We start from the raw sequence: 20,400 nt of genomic DNA, 5'->3' as shown, positions 1-20,400 counted from the left end.
TTGAGCGAATATTATTCATCTTTTCCTGGTGGTTGCTTTCTTCTTTTTCGTGTTGGTAAGGACGTGATGGAGTAGGATAAAGGCGATGGTTGAGATGGGAATTAGGTTATGGGCTTCTGGTATGGAGTAGGATGTGGGTCATTTTAGTTGGTAGGTCGGGCCTTTAATAAGGGATGGGATTAAAGTGGGCTGTGGGGCCCAACTGCCCCGTCCAAAGATAGAGAAATTATTACAATACAAGATTACTAGTCATCAACATTAACAGTAACGGCTATGTTTTTGAGAAAAGTAATTTTACAATTTAACGTATTACAAATTAAATTTATAAATTAATGTGATTTCATAGAATTTGTTAGATTTATTTTATAATAAAAGTAACTCTATAATAAATTATATTAATTTGTAAAATTTATTTTTGTATAATCATTTTATAATTAAAATATTTTCCATACAAGATTACTAGATGTCAACAACAGTAACGGCTATGTTTTTGGGAAGTGAAATTCTTTCGTCCCAAAAGAGGCGTCCAATCTCTAATTGTAAAACTTCTTTTATGGGGCAAGGGAGATCTAATTCAATGCATCTTAGCGTCGTATTGAAAAGAATCTTTTTTTAAGTTTTATTTTAAACCTAACACTTCAATCATATCTATAATAACCATATCTCAAACACGATCCAATAATGTAGATTTGATGCATGGACTGAATCAGCAATCTTCCTTTACAGTTACATTAGAGCAACAGCACACCATGCTTACCTAACACTTTTGCCCTGTTGTGTTCAATTTAAAGCAACCTGGGTGATTCGATATCCACACGTAACCAATACAAACTCTGGTTACGCTGCTGCTGTCTCTGCCATTATGAAAAATAGAAAAAAGAAGTTTGCATCATAAATTGAATCGAACCAAAAACTAGGTCGCTTTCCTGAACATTAAACCTCCCTGTGGATGTGTATAGAAAGGAATGAGCCACCACGACATATAGAAGTTTCAAGATTGTTTTATCTTTTGATGCTGGCGCCACTTAAGAGGCAGAGCAAGGGAATCAAGTTTTCAAGCTTCATCACCTCAAAGGGCTAACAACCCAACCAGTAATCGGACTTTGCCTGCGAAGTCTGAATTTTCTGTGTGAACCACTTTGCAACCGTTCCAACACTGCATATGTAATCGAATCTGGTGTCAACCCCTGCTGCTTAAGTTTTGCATACAGATCCACTGCTTCTGCAGTTCTCCCGCACCTCTCAAGGCAGTCGAGTAAAATATTGTACGTTACAATGTTAGGACAGCATCCCTCGGCAATCATCTCATCAAACAACCTGCAGGCCATCTCGACCTTATCCGTCTTGCCAAAACACTCTATGAGTGTGCTGTATGTGACAACATCGGGATTCAATCCTTTCTCTTCCATTTCCTTAAACCTCATGTGAGCTTCATCAAGATCACCATTCTTCCCAAGGCAATTGATTAAGGAATTATACGAGACAATGTCAGGTGTACAATTGCTATTCTCAAGTTCTTCAAAAATTCTAACTGCCTCATCAACCTTCCCAGCCCTACCAAAGCTGGAGATCAGAATATTATAAGTAAATATGTCTGGTGAAGGACCATCTTGTTTCATCTTCTCGAAAAGATCATGAATATGCGAAACTTGCTTCAACTTGCCAAGAGTTGAGAAAACGGTATTATACATGATCGTATCGGTGTTGATTCCCTTTTCATGAATCTTGCCCAGCAGGTCCATAGCCTCAGTTGTCTTACCTGAACTACATAAACTCTCTAACATGGACATGTAAGCATCCCTATCCCCCCTATCATGGAAATTCCACATCTTGCAAAATAGCCGGTGAGCTTCACCCGCGTGGCCCAGCTTGCTCAGTGTCCTCACAAGATATGCATATATCAACTTATTCATGTATTTCTTTGATATTTCCACAACCTCATCCAGTCTACCAAGCTGCCCTTCAGCAGCCAGAAGGATCAAGATGACACTGTACGTAAATTCGTTAGGCCGACACTCATTCTCTACCATTTTAGAGAAGAGATGAATGGCCTTATCAACCATCCGAGCCTTAGCAAATGCCTGGATCATGGTATTATAAGCAATTAAATTTGGGACGAAGCCCTTTGCTAGCATTTCCTGAAAGAGAGACAATGCTTCATCTGCTTTACCAATCTTTCCATTCATTCTGATCATGATTGTGAATGTAAAATCATCCGGCTCACAGTGTTTCCGTTTCATTTCTTCAAACACCTTGTAAGCCCGGTCAACCTGTCACAATTCTGCAGATCAGATAATCAGGACCAATAAAACTGAAAAAGTAAAGCACAAGAATTGCTGAAAAAGTTCACTTTCTAAATATTAACAGCGACTCAATCTTTGATGTTACTCGTTAATCTTGACTCACATTCCTTTCATTCAATTAGCAAAATCGAATCACGAAATCAAAAATAAAAATTAATGACTAGCACATAAATAACACTAACCGACTACATGTTCCTCAACATAATACGATTGAGAATGTATTAATGCAGACCTTTTCATCTTTGGCTAGAGCATCCAACAACATGTTGTACGCAAAAATGTCCAATTTGTAGCCTCGGCGACGCATATCGTTGTAGACGTCGAAAGCCTTGTCAAAATCGAGGGAGCGCAGATACGCCTGGAGCAAGCATTTGTAGGTGTAGGCGTTCATGGTGAGGTTCCATTTCTTGATCAAGGATGTGCAGAGGTCCAAGTCCTCGGAGTTTCCGAAGAAGCCAATGAGGATGTTGACGGTGGAGATGGTGCCACGCGCGTTGGACAGGTCCATCTGGGAGAGGACGGAGCGGACGAGGTCGAAGCGGTCCGGGGAGGAGGACTTGGAGAGGATGAGGAGGAGGCGGGTGTAGGTGAAGGAGTCGTGTTGGAAATTAGGCGAAATGGAGGGGCAGAGTTGGAAGAACCGGAGAGCAAGGGAGGGGTCGTTTAGGGATTTGAGGATTTCGGAGGCCTCGGAGGAGGTGAGGGGAAGAGGGAGGGAGTGGAGATAGTTGGAGAGGTCGAGGAAGGGATTTCGGCCGGGGTTATGCGACGTTGAGGGACGGGATTGGAGGAGGATGATCTGAGTTGCCTTGCAGATGACGTGGCGGCGGGGGAGTGCGTAGCCGCGGATATCGGTGGGGTATGGAGAAGGGAGAGGGGTGACCTCAGCGGAGAGAGAGCGTCCGGTGGGTGAGGTGGAGGTAACCTTTGCCGTGTATTTCGTGGCGTAGTGGCGGCGGGTGTGGTTAAACGCAGTAGCGCAAGCGTGGAGGTCCGGTTTCATGCTGGCGTTTGCCTGTTCGTCTACGTGCAAGGGTTTACTGGTTCGGTGGCTCGGCAGTTTTTAAAGAGCACCGAGTGGGAACGGCCGATGGGTGCTGGTAATCGACGTAGCTACGATGGGCTGGTGATATGACCTCGCATAAGCCGACCGGAGGATAAAAGAATACGCAGCTACGAGCTATGGCTTTATGGTTGATATAGAAAATTAAAAGTTCTTAAAATATTATTTATTATTATTATTATTATTTTAAAATTTTTAAAAAATAAATTATTTATTATATTTTATATAAAAATTTGATTAGATAAGATGAGATGAGATGAAATGAAACACTTATTACATCCAAGTTTTGAGAGTTAACAATACGAAAATGTGGTTGTGTTTGGTCGTTGAATTAAACTCAACTCATTTCAAACTAATTATTGATCAAAGATTCAAACTCACTATTTTTTCAACTTTCCATTAAAAATTAAATTTATCTCAATTTATTTTATACATTTCAACTTAAAAATTTAAACTAATCTCAACTTTAAAAAGTCGAACCTGTCTCAATAGGACTCACAAAAATTAGGATTGTAATCAAGTCGAGTCAAGCCGGTTCTTTAGCTTGTTGAGCTCGACTTGACTCAAAATACTCAAGTTTGAGATTTTTTTTTTATTCTTTGTTCGAACTCGGCTCGATAAGCTAAACTCTCAACTCAAGCTCGTCCCACAAACGAATTCGAGTCAAGCCGAGCTTGAATTGTTTATTTTTTTATTTTTTGAATAAGATTTAATAATTAATAAATTAAAAAAATAAAAGATCTAATATTGAATTTATACAACTAACAAGTAAAACCTCTATTGAATTATAAAATTTTAAAAAATTTATAAATAATTAATATCTAACTAGTTGATATTTATCCAAAATAACAATATATTATATACCTACATATATTATTAATACATACATTTAATATGATAGCATATATCTATTTCATATATAGTTCTTATATACTAGTATATAAAATTATTAAATTTTATTGATTAATTATTATACAAATTATAAAATATACCTATAAAATATATTCACTATATAAATATAAGTAATTAAATTACATATTATATATTTATTATAAAAGTAGTATACTTATATTATTAGCTAATATATATATATATATTTGTATATATGCATAGGTGTATATATATATTTATCAATATATGAATGAATTTTTAATCAAATCAAACTAACAAGTCTACTCGACCATAAACGAGTCTTAGCCTGGTCAAGTTTTGTCGAATATGTATCATTTACAAATTGAACATGTATCTACTTTCACGAAGTTTTTTTTTTTTTTTTTTTTTTCACGAGTCAAATATATGTCATTTAAATTATAAGCATGAAACAAAAACAAATGATATGAAATGTTATTATTGTCATGAACGACAACAACGTGAAGAAACGACATTAATTTGTCGAAGAGATACATTGTTACATTCACCAAAAATCTCCTTTCAATATTTTATTAAAAAAAAAAATTATGGAAACAAAGAGACTCATTTTGCATGGAACTTGCTGCTAACAGATTCGTAGCTGGGGACATTAAGAACTGCACAGAAGGTAAATTTTCTTATTAACCCATGCCATATAAAAGATGAGAGAGAGAGAGAGATCAGATATTCTTTAAAGAATAAAAAATTACCATTCCCATATGATGCCATTGTTAGAGGTGAAGAAATGATCTTCTGTGATATGCTAGTAATATCCTTCAATGTGATTTCATCCACAGCCTTCAAGAAATGCTCCACAGGCAGCCTGCAAGGTCAGAACCAGTTATAACAACTAATTATACAAACATTTTGCGATCGCAAGATCAATACAGCGCTGAAAACAGCTATATTTTGATCTTAGGAAACAATCACCACCATTGTTCAGTATGTCATAAGACACAGCAATACTTTCAGAAAACAACTAAAGCCATTGTTGTACTTCAACTATCAAAGTTGAGACAATTGGCTCTCAAAACTACCAAGTTACAAAATATTTAGATCAAGATCGTCACCAATTTTTCGCCATCTTAACGGTTAGAGTGGGATGAGGTGTTATTTGATATACTAAAAAAAGTGGTTGAAGTGTGTAATGTCTCAACTTTGATGGTTTAGGTACCACAAAATAAATATTGTTATCAGTTTAAGGGTGCAAAGCATATTTTCCTCTAGAATTTTTATATTGTGATAGTCTACAAACAAGAAAGACGCTTCCTTCTATTTGTCTGATGCCGATCTTGCAACAAATATCATGTACTCAAAAAATAAAGTATGTTAGACTAGTTACAACGATATGATTTTACCATAGCACAAGCAGAAAAGGTGTTAAAAAATCGCTCGAAGAAAAATGTTTGTGCATGTATGCATGGTAGAAGAGAAAAGGTGTGTCCAGCTACTCGACATACCTCTTTCCATAAGTCAAAATCTGCCTCCCTATATCCTCTGATACAATCATCTGTGTAATACACCAATTAAAAGGCAATAACAGAGAAACAAAAACCAAATAACAAATTCATCAAAACGAAAAGCTAGTTACAAAAGAAGATTGCAGGAATGATGTTCAGCTATTGATATAAGGGGGCAGACAGCAAAGACGCAACACAAAACATAAACATAATTAACTTGATATATGAGAGAGAGAGGGAGGGAGGGAGGGAGGGTTGGGGGAGCATACTCTAGATTCCAGATTCATCAAGACAGCAGATTTTGTGGACTCTTTGGCACGATTAAGCTGCACCTCGGTAACTGCCACACAGGAATAAAAAGAAACAAGAAAGGAAAATCAAAGACAATGGAGAGGACTTATGACATAAATCTCACCAAGAAAAACACACAATGACAGGAATGCAAGGCTAACCTTTTCCAGGTGTTGCAATTGAGATTAATTCTCCTGCTGCTATATCAACTGCTTTTGGCGCAAAGTCAGGGCCCTGTGTCCACAAATTAAGCATCCATGGGCTTAGTAATGAAAATTAAAATGGTGGCAATAAGAAGTTTAAATATCTGATCATCAAAATAAATTAAATCATGTCCAAAATCTAGAACAGCATACTTATAAAAAAAAAAAAAAAAAAATCTAGAACGACATTAATCTTTTTGTCGCAAAAAAAATGCTATATCCAAAGATGCCACAAATAACTATACATCAAATTGCAATGTCAAAAAAAAAAAAAAAAAAAGGTAAAATAAAGTCTTGGATATAGACCATCTAGATGAATTTATGTGTGGAGTCAACACAATGATGTGAAGTTTAGATGGTATGTGCCTTACAGTGCTAGCATAAATGCCAAACAATCCTGTCTCATTGAAGATGCTGTTGAATGCAGAAAATGATTGGATCTGCTGGTATTCATTCAAGACATTCAGATCTGTGTTCAAATACACATAAAATTTTTAAATGTTAGAAAGATTTCATACACATACACCTGGTGAAAATCAAATATAAGTAAACATAACCAGATCAAAGGCCAGTCTTAGGGGAAAAAAAATTAAGATAAACATAATTAAACATAACCAAAATAGAAGCAAATATATTCAGCTTAATTGACCAAGAACACCTGGGTAAAACTTACATAGTCGTGAGTGCATCCCTTTTCCAGGCCCCCCAGCAGAGAATGAACCACCTCCTCCCATAAGCATCTGCAGAATTATTGCTGGTTAATTCACAGCCATTTAAGCATGACTTTCTTTTTCCCGCACAAGCGGTGCCTTTTTTTTTTTTTTTGGGGGGGGGGGGGATGCAAGAACAGATATACAATGCATAGATGATCCCAACCATAAAATCTCATTAAGATGCCAAGGTTAAATGCAGCACCTGAAGAACAGTCACAAGAACAGCTTCTTTCTCTTTACGCCAGCCACCAGGAACTTCAAAAGCAAGAGCAATATGTGTGTTCTGTTCTCACAAAGAGTTAACAGACAAGTAAAAACACAATTAAGACCTGGGGGGTGGGGGGGTAAGGATGGAACTTTGAAAAAAAATAAGGATTAAGGATGATTAGTGATACACACCCCTATTTCAGCTTGACGACGATAATCCCCTCCAACGTATACAGATCTTGGCTCTTCAAGACGGCGTGTGCTTGGTAAGTCAGAGAGAAGCGAGTCTGCAATGGACAGAAGCTCATCATGTTCAACCCCAGATGCTGCAAGAACCATCCGAGGAGCAGTATAATTCTCCTGAAATGCCAGAATGAAACATCATTTATTAAGTGCAAAAACACACATGGAAGAAAAGCATATAAAAATAATAGAATCAAGGAAATTCAAACAAGACTTGCCAACATTCTATATTTCAATGAAGAATTAATTGTGCACAACACTTGTCATAAAGTTTCTTGGCCTTACAGCAACAAATTCCTTCAAAATGGTACCATCCAATCTGTTTAATGCGGCTTCAGGAGCCAAAAGTGGATTTGCCAATGCACCAGAGTAACCAGCTGAGTGAATTGCCTCCAATAGTAAGCCTTGAGGATTGTTAGAAAGTTCTCCAATCTCTGCCTTCACCTTTAGCAGCTATATAAAAATATAGTGAACAATGATCAGAACATTTGGTGCAGCTGAAAAATATAGACAAAATGATTGGCTATGATCCACGGGCAATAAACATGTGAATGATGAAATGACATGGAAACAAAAGCAATGAGCAAAAGAATTTGATAAGTTCGTAAGAAAAACCCATAGGAAAAGGAGTAGAGTACTTCTGTACAAAGTTTTGAATTTCGTACCGTGCCAGCCGGTACGGCCGAAATATACCGTTTCTGTGGTGTAGTTGGTACAGAGAAGTTTCGGCCGTTACGGCCCATACCGGCCAATATTTTGGCCTTTACTTTTACTTTTTTTTTTCCTAACTGCAAGCTCATTTTTTGACCCCCCAATTCAGGTCAGAAAATTTATAATTTATATATATATTTATATATAATTTATTAATATATAGACTATTAGTTTGAAATATAATTTATATATATAATTTATTCATATATAGACTATTCTGAAATTTTACCAGTGCCGAAATATCTCGTTTCAATGTCTCGACCGAAACGGTCACTGGTACGGTATTCAAAACATTGCTTCTGTGCCCAATCTATTAATTAATCGCTGAGCAAGTATGTAAAGCGTTCCAACCGGTTTCATAAATGTCAGCAGTTATGTAACAGAAAGAGTTCAACATGCCACTTGGTCAAATATGAGAAGTGTCCAACCCTTCAAGTTGAATACAGTAGACTTATCTTTCCCGTGGCCACTCAAGGGCCAAAAATTAAGAAAACCAAAGAAAATAAATGTGGAAAAGGAAGATTCTGAAAGGAAACATAAACTTTTTTTTTTTTTTTTTAATTTTCTATACTGCCAAAAAATAACAGCCATACCCTTCTCCCACCCTCAAAATCCCTCCCTCCCTGCAGGATTAAGGAGGATAACTACCAGTAGGCTACGATGTATTGTGTTAATTGGGGGTTCTCTATCCTAACAATCTGTAATCACATCTAGTCAACATGACAAAATAATGGGTAAATAACAAATATTACCTCTTCGTTGACTTCCCAATCCAAGAAGGCAGGGTTCCTCACAGAGTCAACAAGCAACTCTACCATTTGAGGAACATAAGTTTTTAGTGCATCAAAAGTGTACCCCATTTGCTCCCGAGAGGCTGAGGCTCCTATGTTACCTCCGATTGCCTCCACTTCCCTCACAATGTGTAAGTGGCTTCTGTTTGTTGTGCTCTTGAAGGCCATCCGTTCTAACAAGTGCGAAGCCCCAAATGATTCTGGGGTCTCATAAATGGAACCACAATCAAGGTATAATCCTATGGATGCTGCAGGGTTCTGATTAAGACCAACCATCAAAATGAGAAAGGAGTAAACAAAAAAATACAAAGGATGCAACACTTTTTCCCATACCGGCGATGTTTCCGAAGCTATTTTGACACCATTAGAGAGAGTTGTAATTTTAGTTTTACTTGGTTCAACATGATCGGGTAGTGGAGGAGGGAGGGCCACGCCTGCTAGTGGGAGCTCCAGAGAAGGTAGAGTTCTAGACTGTTGACTCGTCAGCCAGCTAAAGAGGCCCCCTGAAGACTGCTTTTCAGTAACTGCACTGGAAGTAGCAAACCTAGCGGCGCCAATAGTGCCCACATGATCCTACTCAAGCAATTTCATCACATGGGGCAATCCATTTCCGGTTAGTAATTCAACAATGTAGAGATACTCAGTAACGGTTTTCTACCAGTAGGTTGCATATTTTGATACATGGGGAAAAACAGATTTTATTGGATAAAAATGAAAAGGCACATCAATATTAAAGAAGCTACCACCAGAATCAAATGGAACAGTTCTACTTTTTTCCCGGCATATAAAAAACAAAGACCCCTATATGTATCCCAACCGGCAAAAACACAGACTAATTTCACATTGAAGAGTGGTTCCAAGTGAAACAGTCCCCCCCCCCCCAAAAAAAAAAAAAAAAAAAATTGATAGAAACAAAATTGAAGACTTTAGATAGTGAGATTTTTAAGGCCACATTTGGTTGTTAAAATAACAAGAAAACAGAAGTATAGAATTTTTAGTTTTAATTTTTTTTTACACTGCTAAAACCCAAAAAATAATATGAAAAAGCTTTAAAAAAATAACTGGCATACGAGAGAAATAAAAGCTTCTTCGAAATTTGAATCTAATGCAATATCTCAGCAGCTAAACAGAGAGAATGAACATTGCAACACATTTTCCCCTGCCCCCACAACGATAATCCCATTCCACAAGTTTGTAGCCTAAACAAAAGTCTCGTATTAAGCTCTCCTCCAATTCAAGCTCTTCGAAAAAATCATACTCAATCATCAGTAAAACAACCATTATCTGACTAACCCGTGACAACAAAAATCAGATCTAACAGATAACAATTCAAGTTTAATGGGAAAAAGAAGTAAGAAAACAAAAACGTTTCTCAAACTTTACTTCCAGGTCCAGATAACTAGCTCGTTTGTTTTCAGAAATGAGATGAGATGAGATTAAAGTTAAAAAATTGAATAAAATATTATTAGAATATATTTTTTAATATTATTTTTATTTTAAGATTCAAAAAAATTGAATTGTTTATTTTATTTTGTATTAGAAGTTGGAAAAATTATAATGATCAGATGAGATGAGATGATTTCTCAAAGCAAACGAAGCCTAATAGTCAGAAGCTGATTAATCAAATTAAAGTATGTCCAGCGATTTCTAGTAAATCAAACAACAAGTTAGGGTTTTCAGGGGGCAGAGTTTGATAGTTGTACTGACCTTGAGAAACCTAAGACGGGAAGCTGCGACTCGGTACATGGTAAGGTAGATAGCAATAAAGCCCAGGGAAACCTTTGTGGGGATCGCAGTCTGCGTGTCTTTTTGAGGTTTTCTGAAAGAAACGGTGCTACAGGAAGATCAGAAGAAGAGAACAGCTTGGGTTTGGTTTTCGGGAGGGTTGGATCCTCTGCGGTTAACATTGATTCAATGGATTTTGTCTTTCAACCTAATTTGGCCACGTCATCATATTTAGAGAATAATTGGTTAAATCACATATATAAATATATATAAATATGATTAAATAGAAGGATAAAAATGATAAATCAGATATTAGTAATCAGAAATGTTAAACTCATCGAAAACTGTGTCCCGAATCTTTTTATTTTTATTTTTTTTTACTTAATGATTAAAAAAATATTTTTTAATAATGTTGTGAGTTTTTTTTTAAATGTTTAAGATGATTAAAAAAATACATAAAAAATAAAAAAAATAAAAATAAATAAAAAATACTTTTCGAAATACACATTTAGGACAAATTTTCGGTAAGAATAATGTTAATCATTGATTGTTCGAATGCGATGATATTATGATAATAAGATGTGATGGCTAGTTTATATCAAGAGGCACCGCAATTTGTTACCATGTAATTTATTAAAAAATTTAAAAATACAAACATAAATGAGTAGAGAAAATTTAGAGTTTTAATATTTTTTTTTGTGTTTTTCAGTGCCATTTTGTTTATATATATATATATATATATTAATAAACTACGTGACACGACACTGTGATGCTATATCAAGAGACAAAATGAATAGTATAAATTATGAAATATAATATCATTACTCTTATGACTAGATAGATATTACAAAAAGAAATAATTTCTACAGTAGTTTTATGGTGTAGAAGTTTAGTGTGGTCCATTTGAAAAAGAAAAATGATACTCATATAATTATTTTTTACAACTTTTATACGATATTGTTTTAAATAAGAGATATTTTTTGTAAAATAATTTATAAAAATAAATCATTTTATATAAATATCATTAATTTAAAAAATAATTATAAAAAATGTTGTAGTATATCATTACTCTTTAAAAACAGTAGATAAATCCAAGACAAGATAATGGATCTTTTTTCTCAAATAGAATGCGCAAGAATATCCTATGACTATATATAATAATATTATGGCTACGCTTGATTTAAAATAATAATAATAATAATAATAATAATACTAACTTGCATGCTCATTTACATGGACTGTAACTCCTGTTCAAATCGTGTGTGAGCCATAATAATATTAATGAATTGAGGAGCATATGTCATACAGTCATATAAGACTTTGTCACTATAGTTTATTTTATGTGCAATGGGAAATATTCAAGCTTTTTTCTGATAGATTTTTTAATTATTTACTTGTGCAAGTTGACCTTTCTAGTATGCGTACGTGCGGACTATAGCAATGCGGCCATCAGCATCAATATTACATCATTAGGAGCTAATTATGCAATAGAAAAAAAGTAAATCATTGTTCGTCATATATTTTAATAATGCATGCAATGTATGCATGCGATGAGATCATTTCACTTTGTGTCAAAAGCTGTATTTAATTAAAATGACAGCATGCATGAAACATGACCTCAGATGATGATGAACGGAGACATATTATTGATTGTATGGAGTCGCAAATAAGCTAACAATGTTGAAGGTAACATTTATTTAAGATATGCAATTTGCATGCCACTTTCTACTACTAATAGTTTAATATCCATTTAATTTGTAGGAGACTGTTGGATTTTATATGAAGACAAATAAGAGTTGATAGACAAATTTAACATAGTGGTTCCAATGTCCATCCTTTTACCAAAGTCCATGTACCTCTCATCAACTTTGTCCAACACTACGTAAATTTATTAGGTGAACTTTTAATGTATTGACATTTTGGTTTCTTAATTTCAACATTATTTATGAGCTTTACTTTTTTTGATAGATTTGAATGATATGGTTATATATAAAGGAAAGAATAATGCTACATATAGTCGTGAAATGCGCAAACGTCGTGCAGTCGTTTTGAAAAAGAATGTGATCTATTATTAAAAAATTAATTTCTTTTCATGTGGGTCCTATATTTATTAATTTTTTTTAAAGCTACAGCACAACGCTTTCACACTTGCGATTGCAACTATCATTTCTCTAATAAAAAACGCTATTTTGCTGCTCCACTAGCACCGTCCTAGTTGTCCTACAAATACGTCGTTAAGTTATTAAAAAGATTTTAAACCATACCCAGGCGGGTACGTCAAGTAATAACACTCAGGCGGCCCACTAGCAACGCTCATATTTAAATATATCATGTGTCTTATATGTTGTTTGTATAGTATTTTTGGGCGGATTAAACCATAAACTAGGTACACATATTTTAATGATTTGATGTTGTGTCTCTCTCTCTTTGTATTGACCGTTTGATTCGGCCACTAAATTGAAGAGGATGTCAATAAATAATCATGTAACCTTTCATTGGGTGGTACATCCGAAATCGAATCGAAATGTAGGACCAGAAGACGTTGGTTTAATACAAAAGTTATTTTTGGCAAGAGAGGATGATATGTTCAATATGTCACCCTCATATATACAATAAATATTCTAATTTGGTGGTTAATGGACGGTTCATCTATGCACATTATTTATTCTACTGATTGCGAATATTGATAGAATAGATAGATTATTTTTACAAAGCATGAAGATCTAGAAAATATATAAATTGTATTTATAAAAAAAAAATATAATATTATATTATTATTTTAACTTTTAGATAGCTAGTCCAATGTACACTCATTTAGTCAAAAATTAATACTATAGCCAAAAGTTAAGATTCTAACTAAATTTTAGACATTGCCAATGCTCTTAAAAAGGATTGACATTGAGAAGGTTTGAAGGATATCAACTATTCATGAAAGAATAAAGTAACACTAGATACAGTTTTAGAATATACAAGTTTTGCGCAGTTTATTAAAATAAAGTAGAGTTTTATCATTAAAAAAAATCTTTTTTGATGTAAGAAATGTTACAAGGAAGCTTTACACCATATACTTCTATCTAATTAATATGTGATTTGTTATTTTTGCTCGTTCTTCTATTTAAACATACACATATTTTAACATTAAGATAAAATGATAAAAATGATAAATCATATGTTGATTAAGTAAAAGCGTGTGGTATAAGACTTCTATATAAAATTTCTTTTTTATATATCCACATTTTTTAAAATAAGTGAGCAAAATTTATATATCCTTGTACAAATAATTTTTTTTAAAAAATAAATAAATAACAAGAATTAAATAAAAAAATACCCTGCATGGCAGCAATTCTTATGCCTAATAATGGAACAACTGTCATTTAGAAAATATAATAAATATTTCTCCAAAAAAATAAAAAATAAAAGAGAGGTGATGGGAGAAGACCCAGGGCCTATGGGTTGGAAACTAGGGGTGACGTATGACTATATATTAAAGGAAAATGTTATATAATCATATATATATAATTGTGAAATATATAAATATTATATAGTTATTTAAAAAAAAATTTTATTATTAAAAAATTTATTTTTTTAAAATAAATTTTATATTTATTTATTTATTTAAATTAATTATAAAACACTTACGCACTCACTCGTATTACTGTAACTATCATTTCTTGCATTAAAATACTAAAAGTCCACTAACTGCCACCGCGCCAGGTAACCGATCGACGTTCCTACAAATATGGGCGTTGGGTTCGAAGTCCCCTCACACTCGCAAGTTCCATCGGTCTCCATGGACTCTCGTCACTCTACCATCTCTAGCTCCGTTTCCATTTCTACTCCAAGGTTCCGGTGCTTCGACCCCACAAATCCTCACTCTCCCTCCCCCAATCACAGCCCCCGATACTTCTCCGTCCTCTCTCCCACTTCCAGGAATGGCTCCATGGAGAACTTGGTCAATTCCGAGCCCAAAATCGTCACCGGCCCCTCTGGTTACGTTCTTGAGGATGTTCCGCACTTGACGGATTACAAACCTGACCTCCCAGTAACTCTCTCTCTCTCTCTCTCTCTCTCTCTCTCTCTCTCTCTCTCTCAGGGTGTTTGGTTGTTGAGAAAAACATGTGATTATCTTTTTGGTTGCAGAGAAAACATATAGAAGTAAATGAAAAGAGATTCATGATTTTTCTCAAACAGTTTATAACTTTGACTTGCTCTATGTATGCGTGTTTTTCATATGGGCGCGTTTCGTTGCAGAGAGAACCAACTGAATGAGAAGGAAAGGGAACTGACAAGCTTTACGTACTTTTGCTTGTTTATTTTCTTAAAACGAAAAAGACTGAACGCCGTAGAGTAAATTAAATTAGCATCTAATAGTAGTTTAAGCGAATCCTTTTTTTTTTTTTTCTCTTGAAAAAAGGTCAATCACTAAAAAGGGAATTCAGCTAGTTTTTCTTATCTTTTTTTGTTTTAATGTGTGGAAAGTATATGTCCTGAGAAAATAATTCTGGTACATGTTCGTTTTAACGACAGAGTGAACATAAGGCCCAAGGGCCAGAAACATAGAGAACGAAGCAATTAAGGAAAGAAGCTTTAGTGCTTGCAAATGGTAGTGTAAGACTGTTGACTTTCATAAAATAGCGTTCTTTTTCAAAGGCTAGTACTTTATAAAAGATTGTGACTTTGAGATCAACACAAAGTCAGACAGTGAAGTCTTGTAAAGACTGAGATTGCTTGTAATAAGCGTGACCTGAAGAGGAAGGGTCTTTATGTGACATACAGCTTATTCTTCATGAAATATCATCATGCAGACATATTCGAATCCATTACAAGTCAATCCTGCATACTCGGTTGTGAAGTAAGTTTATGCCTTTTTTTTTTGGCTGTTTGCGGCATTTGTATATACAAATTCATGATTCATTAAAGCTGTCTTTTGGTTGATCAGGCAGTATTTTGTTAATATGGATGATACTGTTGCTCAAAAGGTAATGATCTCCACTGGTTTTTCTTTCGGATCGAACTATTATTTTGCTAGTAACTTTCTTACTTTTTTCCCCCTATCAAAATTGGATTTCTGGATCTGAGTTGTTGTAGTTTAAAAAGGCTTTGCTGAAATGCTAGTATGCAATTTTCTAATTTGTTTCCTCTGTATAGATTGTTGTCGAGAAGAATAGCCCAAGAGGGATACATTTTCGCCGTGCTGGACCTCGTCAAAAGGTTTTTGACTTTTACTTTCTTTTTGACTGATTTATTTTTATTATGTCCATGTTATTCAGAGTAATGGCTCATTGAAAATTTCTCAGGTGTATTTCGAACCAGAGGAAGTCTATGCATGTATTGTAACATGCGGTGGTCTATGTCCTGGTCTAAATACAGTGATTAGGGAAATAGTTTGTGGCTTATACCACATGTATGGTGTCCACAAGGTTCTTGGGATAGAGGTGAGCAAATGCATCTGTTATTACATTCAAACCCATTTTAGGGCTGCATTTGAGTCTTCAGAAGTACAAAGAAAAGGAAAGTAGAATGTGCAAGGAAAAGAAAATTAGAATGATAAAGATGCTTGAAATGTTTTCATTGGCATTCTTTCTTATTTTCCTTTCCTTCCTCTCAAACTTTCAGACCTCCATAAAGAGACTGACACTTTGATCTCGTTGCTCAACTCTGGTTTTGGTTCGTGTTTTATTTATAATAATGTTTGACACGGATTCCAAATTTGATGTTAAAAGAATACATGGTCAAATGATATCAACTAAAGAGGTCTCTTTGTACATATAGGGGGGATACAGAGGTTTCTATGCCCGAAATACAATTCCTTTGACACCAAAGGTGGTGAATGACATCCATAAACGGGGTGGCACAATCCTTGGGACATCACGAGGGGGCCATGATACCTCTAAAATTGTTGACAGCATTCAGGACCGAGGCATTAATCAGGTTCACTAGTCTGCCATTTTCCTTCATAATTCCTACATTGGAGCATCTGCTTTTGCAAACAACTCCTCCCATTTGTGGGCTTGGAACTTATTACAATTTCATCTTGTGTCAGGTATACATAATTGGAGGAGATGGAACTCAGAAAGGGGCTTCCGTAATTTTTGAGGTAATGCAGTTTATGTGGCACTGATGCTGATCTGCGATGCTCTAGACTGAAGGATTTTTAATGGCCTGTGTCTCGAGAGTGATGGGATTATGAGATTGTTTTTCCTTTTTGCAGAGATGATTATTCACAATGAGCTAGAAACGTGAATTTTGAAAGCATTGAGTTCTGATCCTACATAGATATCTTGTCAACTATCTGATAACATTATTATCAAACTGAAAATAATATATTCAATAAAATATAATTAAAATTTAGTTATTTAGCTAAGATATACAAATAAATTGGTGAGTAATTCATAGATCACTGTACAATGCAGGAAATTAGAAGGCGTGGCCTTAAAGTTGCAGTAGCAGGAATACCCAAGACGATTGATAATGACATTCCGGTACTCCTCAAGCCATACTCAATTACTCGAATCTGGCAGACACATAATTGAACCACATTACTCTATCACACAGATACCCCTCTCCTGATGCAAACTTTGATTTGATACTGAAAAGGTCATATTGGATCTTCTGCTCGTTCTTGTTCAGGTTATGGACAAGTCATTCGGTTTTGACACTGCTGTTGAAGAGGCTCAACGAGCTATTAATGCAGCCCATATTGAATCAGAAAGCATTGAGAATGGTATCGGTCTTGTCAAGTTAATGGGCCGGCACAGTGGTAGGCTTCATAACTCTAATAGGTATTTTAACACAAAAGAGATGTGACACCACAAAATTTTTGGGTTGAACTTGAAAAGGTGCTTTCAGTTCTACCTTCATTTGCTTTTCTCCTTGGTCTTCTTTACTTTTATCTAATCCCAAAGGTCCCTTGAATGATCATCATTGTTCAATCCAAGGTGCTGAATACGACATGTCCATCTAATATCAAACAACCATGTCAATTAATGTTCTCATTCAGGGCCTTGTATCTTTTTAAGGCCTTTCTCTTGCATCAATTCTTAGTCAACTTGGCCAATTATAAATAAAAACAATGTTTCTTGAACCAGCTTTACCTAGTTATTGTATCTGAGATATTGTTATGCAGGATTTATAGCAATGTATGCAACTCTAGCTAGCCGAGATGTGGACTGTTGCTTGATTCCAGAGTCTCCCTTTTATCTTGAAGGAGCTGGTGGGCTATTAGAATACATTGAGAAAAGACTGAAAGAAAATGGGCACATGGTTATAGTAATAGCTGAAGGTGCAGGACAGGAGCTTTTTTCTGAAAGCATGCGAACCACAGACCAGCAGGATGCTTCTGGAAATAAGCGACTGCCAGATGTGGGTCTGTGGATATCTCAGAAGATTAAGGTATAGATGCTAGGATGTATTATCTCGCTTTGGTGTTAAATGTTTTGTTTGCCATGCCTTGCAATTTTGAGATGTATAGTGACTAGCTCTATCACAAGGCTTTGCAACTTAGCCTTCATTATGCTTTGGACATTATGCCAGTTGCATAAAGTAATTTCGAGTGCTTAACATATGTCCCCTTTTCAGTTTGACAAATAGAAATGACCAGATTGCATTTGGAAGCATTTAGGAATTGTTAGCCCTTATACAACATTCCTAAGCTCCATTTATTTGATTAGAGGAACATCATTTGGTGGTTTAAAAGTGTTTTGTCCCCAGAGAAATACTGTCAATTTCTGCAGACTAGATTGCAGCATGAAGTTCTTCCATATTAATCACATATCTTTTTGTTGCTCTAGGATCATTTCTCGAAAACTAAGAAGATGGCCATAAATCTCAAATACATAGGTCAGTTTATTGAAATTTTTATCAGTCAAACTATTTGTTCATTCTTCGATTTGTCCTACCATCTGCCGGAAATGATGTGACCAGATTTTGTTTGCTCATCTTGCAGATCCCACTTACATGATCCGTGCTGTTCCAAGCAATGCATCTGATAATGTGTACTGCACCCTCCTTGCGCACAGTGTCATTCATGGTGCAATGGCAGGTTATACGGGCTTCACAGTTGGTCAGGTTAACGGGAGACATGCTTACATACCATTATACGTAAGTTCCTTCATGGTTTGAAAAGAAAGAGGGAAATGACGTTCTTTGTCATGAATTTTGTATTTTCAATCTCACCAGTTCATACGGCATATTTTGAGTGGCATTTCAATTAAGTGATTCACATAAAAGGAAGCTTAATCGTGCCACATCAACTATTATAACTAAAGATGCTAAATTCATGATGAAGAGTAGCATTACTCAAAGAAAAGACAATTTCTTTTATTCATGTTTAGCTGCGTGCATGGAGCCATATGTTGAATGCATCTTGTACGTGCAGCGGGTGATTGAGAAACAGAACAAGGTTGTGATAACTGACAGGATGTGGGCAAGGCTACTGGCTTCAACTAATCAACCCAGCTTCTTGGACCATAAATATGTATTCGGGGATGAGAAAGAGGAAGCACCACAAAACCAACCAATAAATGGGAATAACCATTTACAAGCAACAACTACTACTCTTGGGGGCCCCAATGATGTCGCAGAGGATAAGAAACGGCAAGAAACACCTATCCCGTCAATAAATGGGAATGAATGAGACTGAGAGCAAGCATTTAGCAGCAGCAACGGCTTTGCAAAGTAACTAGCAGAACATGTCAATTCGAGCAGCTGCTTATTTGGAGTTTTGTATGTTTTTCTGGGGTATCCCTCTTCCTCCTCTCCTTTTTCCTTTAATTTTGGGCTGCATGTTGATTGTAGTTCTACCTAGTGCACCCTATGCTCGGGTGATTCGTAAGGTTTTAGTGTGGAATTATCCTACTATAGATGGGGCTATATATGTGTGCTTGTTCACGCAATACTTTCATAAAGGATCACTGTATATTTTCTGAACAATGGTCATCCTAAGCGTAAATCATGCATGAGATGCTTCATTTCTCTAAACTTCTCTGGCAACAAGCTTCTTCGGTTTATTTAAATTATGTCAAAACGAATTTCGTTTTTGTTGAGGACGTGAAATCTCATCAAGAACGGGACTCATGTTCCAACTATTCTGATGCAGCCTAGAGTAACACTATGCTATCACGGCATTTACTGATATCCCCTTCTCCCATTACTTTCTAGGGAAGATGTCCAATCACAAAAAACTATATCACAAACTGACATGAGTTGATATGGGAAGTTGAATTGCGAAACTTTCTTTATTACGTGATTCTCTTTGTTGACTATGTTTCTCATCCATAATCTCTCCCTTTCTAGCAATCAGTAACTAGTGAAAAGGAAAAGATCTCACATATCCTCTCATATTCCTGTAAATTAATATTTATGTGAGTTTTTTTCAGGCAATATTAGATATTCAAAATAGTAACCAGGTGCTAGTGACATTGACTAGTCAGGTCTTCTCCCAGTTTTTAATCGAAAAGCATCTTATTTTTCACTCGTTATTTTTTTAAAAATTGCTTCATTATCACTTTGAAGCATATACTACCCTTAAATAAATTTTTAGACCTCTAAGGGCTAGTTTGGGTAGTGGTGCACTACTATTTAATATATTATTATTATTTTTTATCTATTATTTTTTTATTATTATTTAATATTTTATTAATATTTTTTATTACTATTTACAGAATATTTGACATCACGTCACTACCTAAACACAATTTGTCGCAGGGACCAGCACCACATTTATCCACAAAAATAGAAGAAGAAAAATAATCCAGGACCACATTTTGAACCAAGCATTATT

The 20,400-nt window shown here is 35.3% G+C and overlaps 3 protein-coding genes across 4 annotated transcripts; 1 reads left to right on the top strand and 2 right to left on the bottom strand.

The window, feature by feature from the left end:
• Window positions 1-662: 662 nt before the first annotated feature.
• Window positions 663-3,472, bottom strand: LOC109007869 (pentatricopeptide repeat-containing protein At1g51965, mitochondrial). Its single transcript, XM_018987739.2, has 2 exons — window positions 2,536-3,472; window positions 663-2,270 (listed from the first exon to the last, which is right to left on the bottom strand). The coding sequence occupies exons 1-2, from the start codon at window positions 3,304-3,306 to the stop codon at window positions 1,065-1,067; spliced, it is 1,977 nt and encodes a 658-aa protein (XP_018843284.1). The 5' UTR covers window positions 3,307-3,472; the 3' UTR covers window positions 663-1,064.
• Window positions 3,473-4,663: 1,191 nt separating this feature from the next.
• Window positions 4,664-10,793, bottom strand: LOC109007870 (mitochondrial-processing peptidase subunit alpha-like). 2 transcript variants are annotated; one of them, XM_018987740.2, is made up of 13 exons: window positions 10,602-10,792; window positions 9,228-9,467; window positions 8,856-9,152; window positions 7,678-7,845; window positions 7,342-7,509; window positions 7,145-7,225; window positions 6,903-6,969; window positions 6,601-6,698; window positions 6,188-6,260; window positions 6,005-6,075; window positions 5,736-5,785; window positions 4,986-5,098; window positions 4,664-4,892 (listed from the first exon to the last, which is right to left on the bottom strand). In XM_018987740.2, exons 1-13 carry the CDS (start codon window positions 10,638-10,640, stop codon window positions 4,840-4,842), a joined length of 1,518 nt encoding a protein of 505 aa, XP_018843285.1. In that variant the 5' UTR covers window positions 10,641-10,792; the 3' UTR covers window positions 4,664-4,839. The 2 variants fall into 2 exon arrangements, with proteins under 2 accessions (XP_018843285.1, XP_035539410.1); XM_035683517.1 differs by having other exon boundaries at window positions 4,684-4,892; window positions 8,856-9,467; window positions 10,602-10,793.
• Window positions 10,794-14,348: 3,555 nt separating this feature from the next.
• On the top strand, window positions 14,349-19,593 carry LOC109007871 (ATP-dependent 6-phosphofructokinase 6-like). The gene is made up of 13 exons (XM_018987741.2): window positions 14,349-14,661; window positions 15,425-15,471; window positions 15,559-15,598; window positions 15,768-15,830; window positions 15,917-16,054; window positions 16,392-16,550; window positions 16,663-16,716; window positions 17,033-17,101; window positions 17,250-17,379; window positions 17,746-18,011; window positions 18,410-18,458; window positions 18,565-18,719; window positions 18,997-19,593. The coding sequence occupies exons 1-13, from the start codon at window positions 14,359-14,361 to the stop codon at window positions 19,252-19,254; spliced, it is 1,731 nt and encodes a 576-aa protein (XP_018843286.1). The 5' UTR covers window positions 14,349-14,358; the 3' UTR covers window positions 19,255-19,593.
• The last annotated feature ends 807 nt before the right edge of the window (window positions 19,594-20,400 follow it).

This window comes from Juglans regia, chromosome 12 (assembly GCF_001411555.2).
Source record: "Juglans regia cultivar Chandler chromosome 12, Walnut 2.0, whole genome shotgun sequence".
Classification (NCBI taxonomy): Eukaryota; Viridiplantae; Streptophyta; class Magnoliopsida; order Fagales; family Juglandaceae; genus Juglans; species Juglans regia.
Note: the sequence above shows the minus strand (reverse complement) of the source record. Positions and strands in the feature narration are given on the sequence as shown.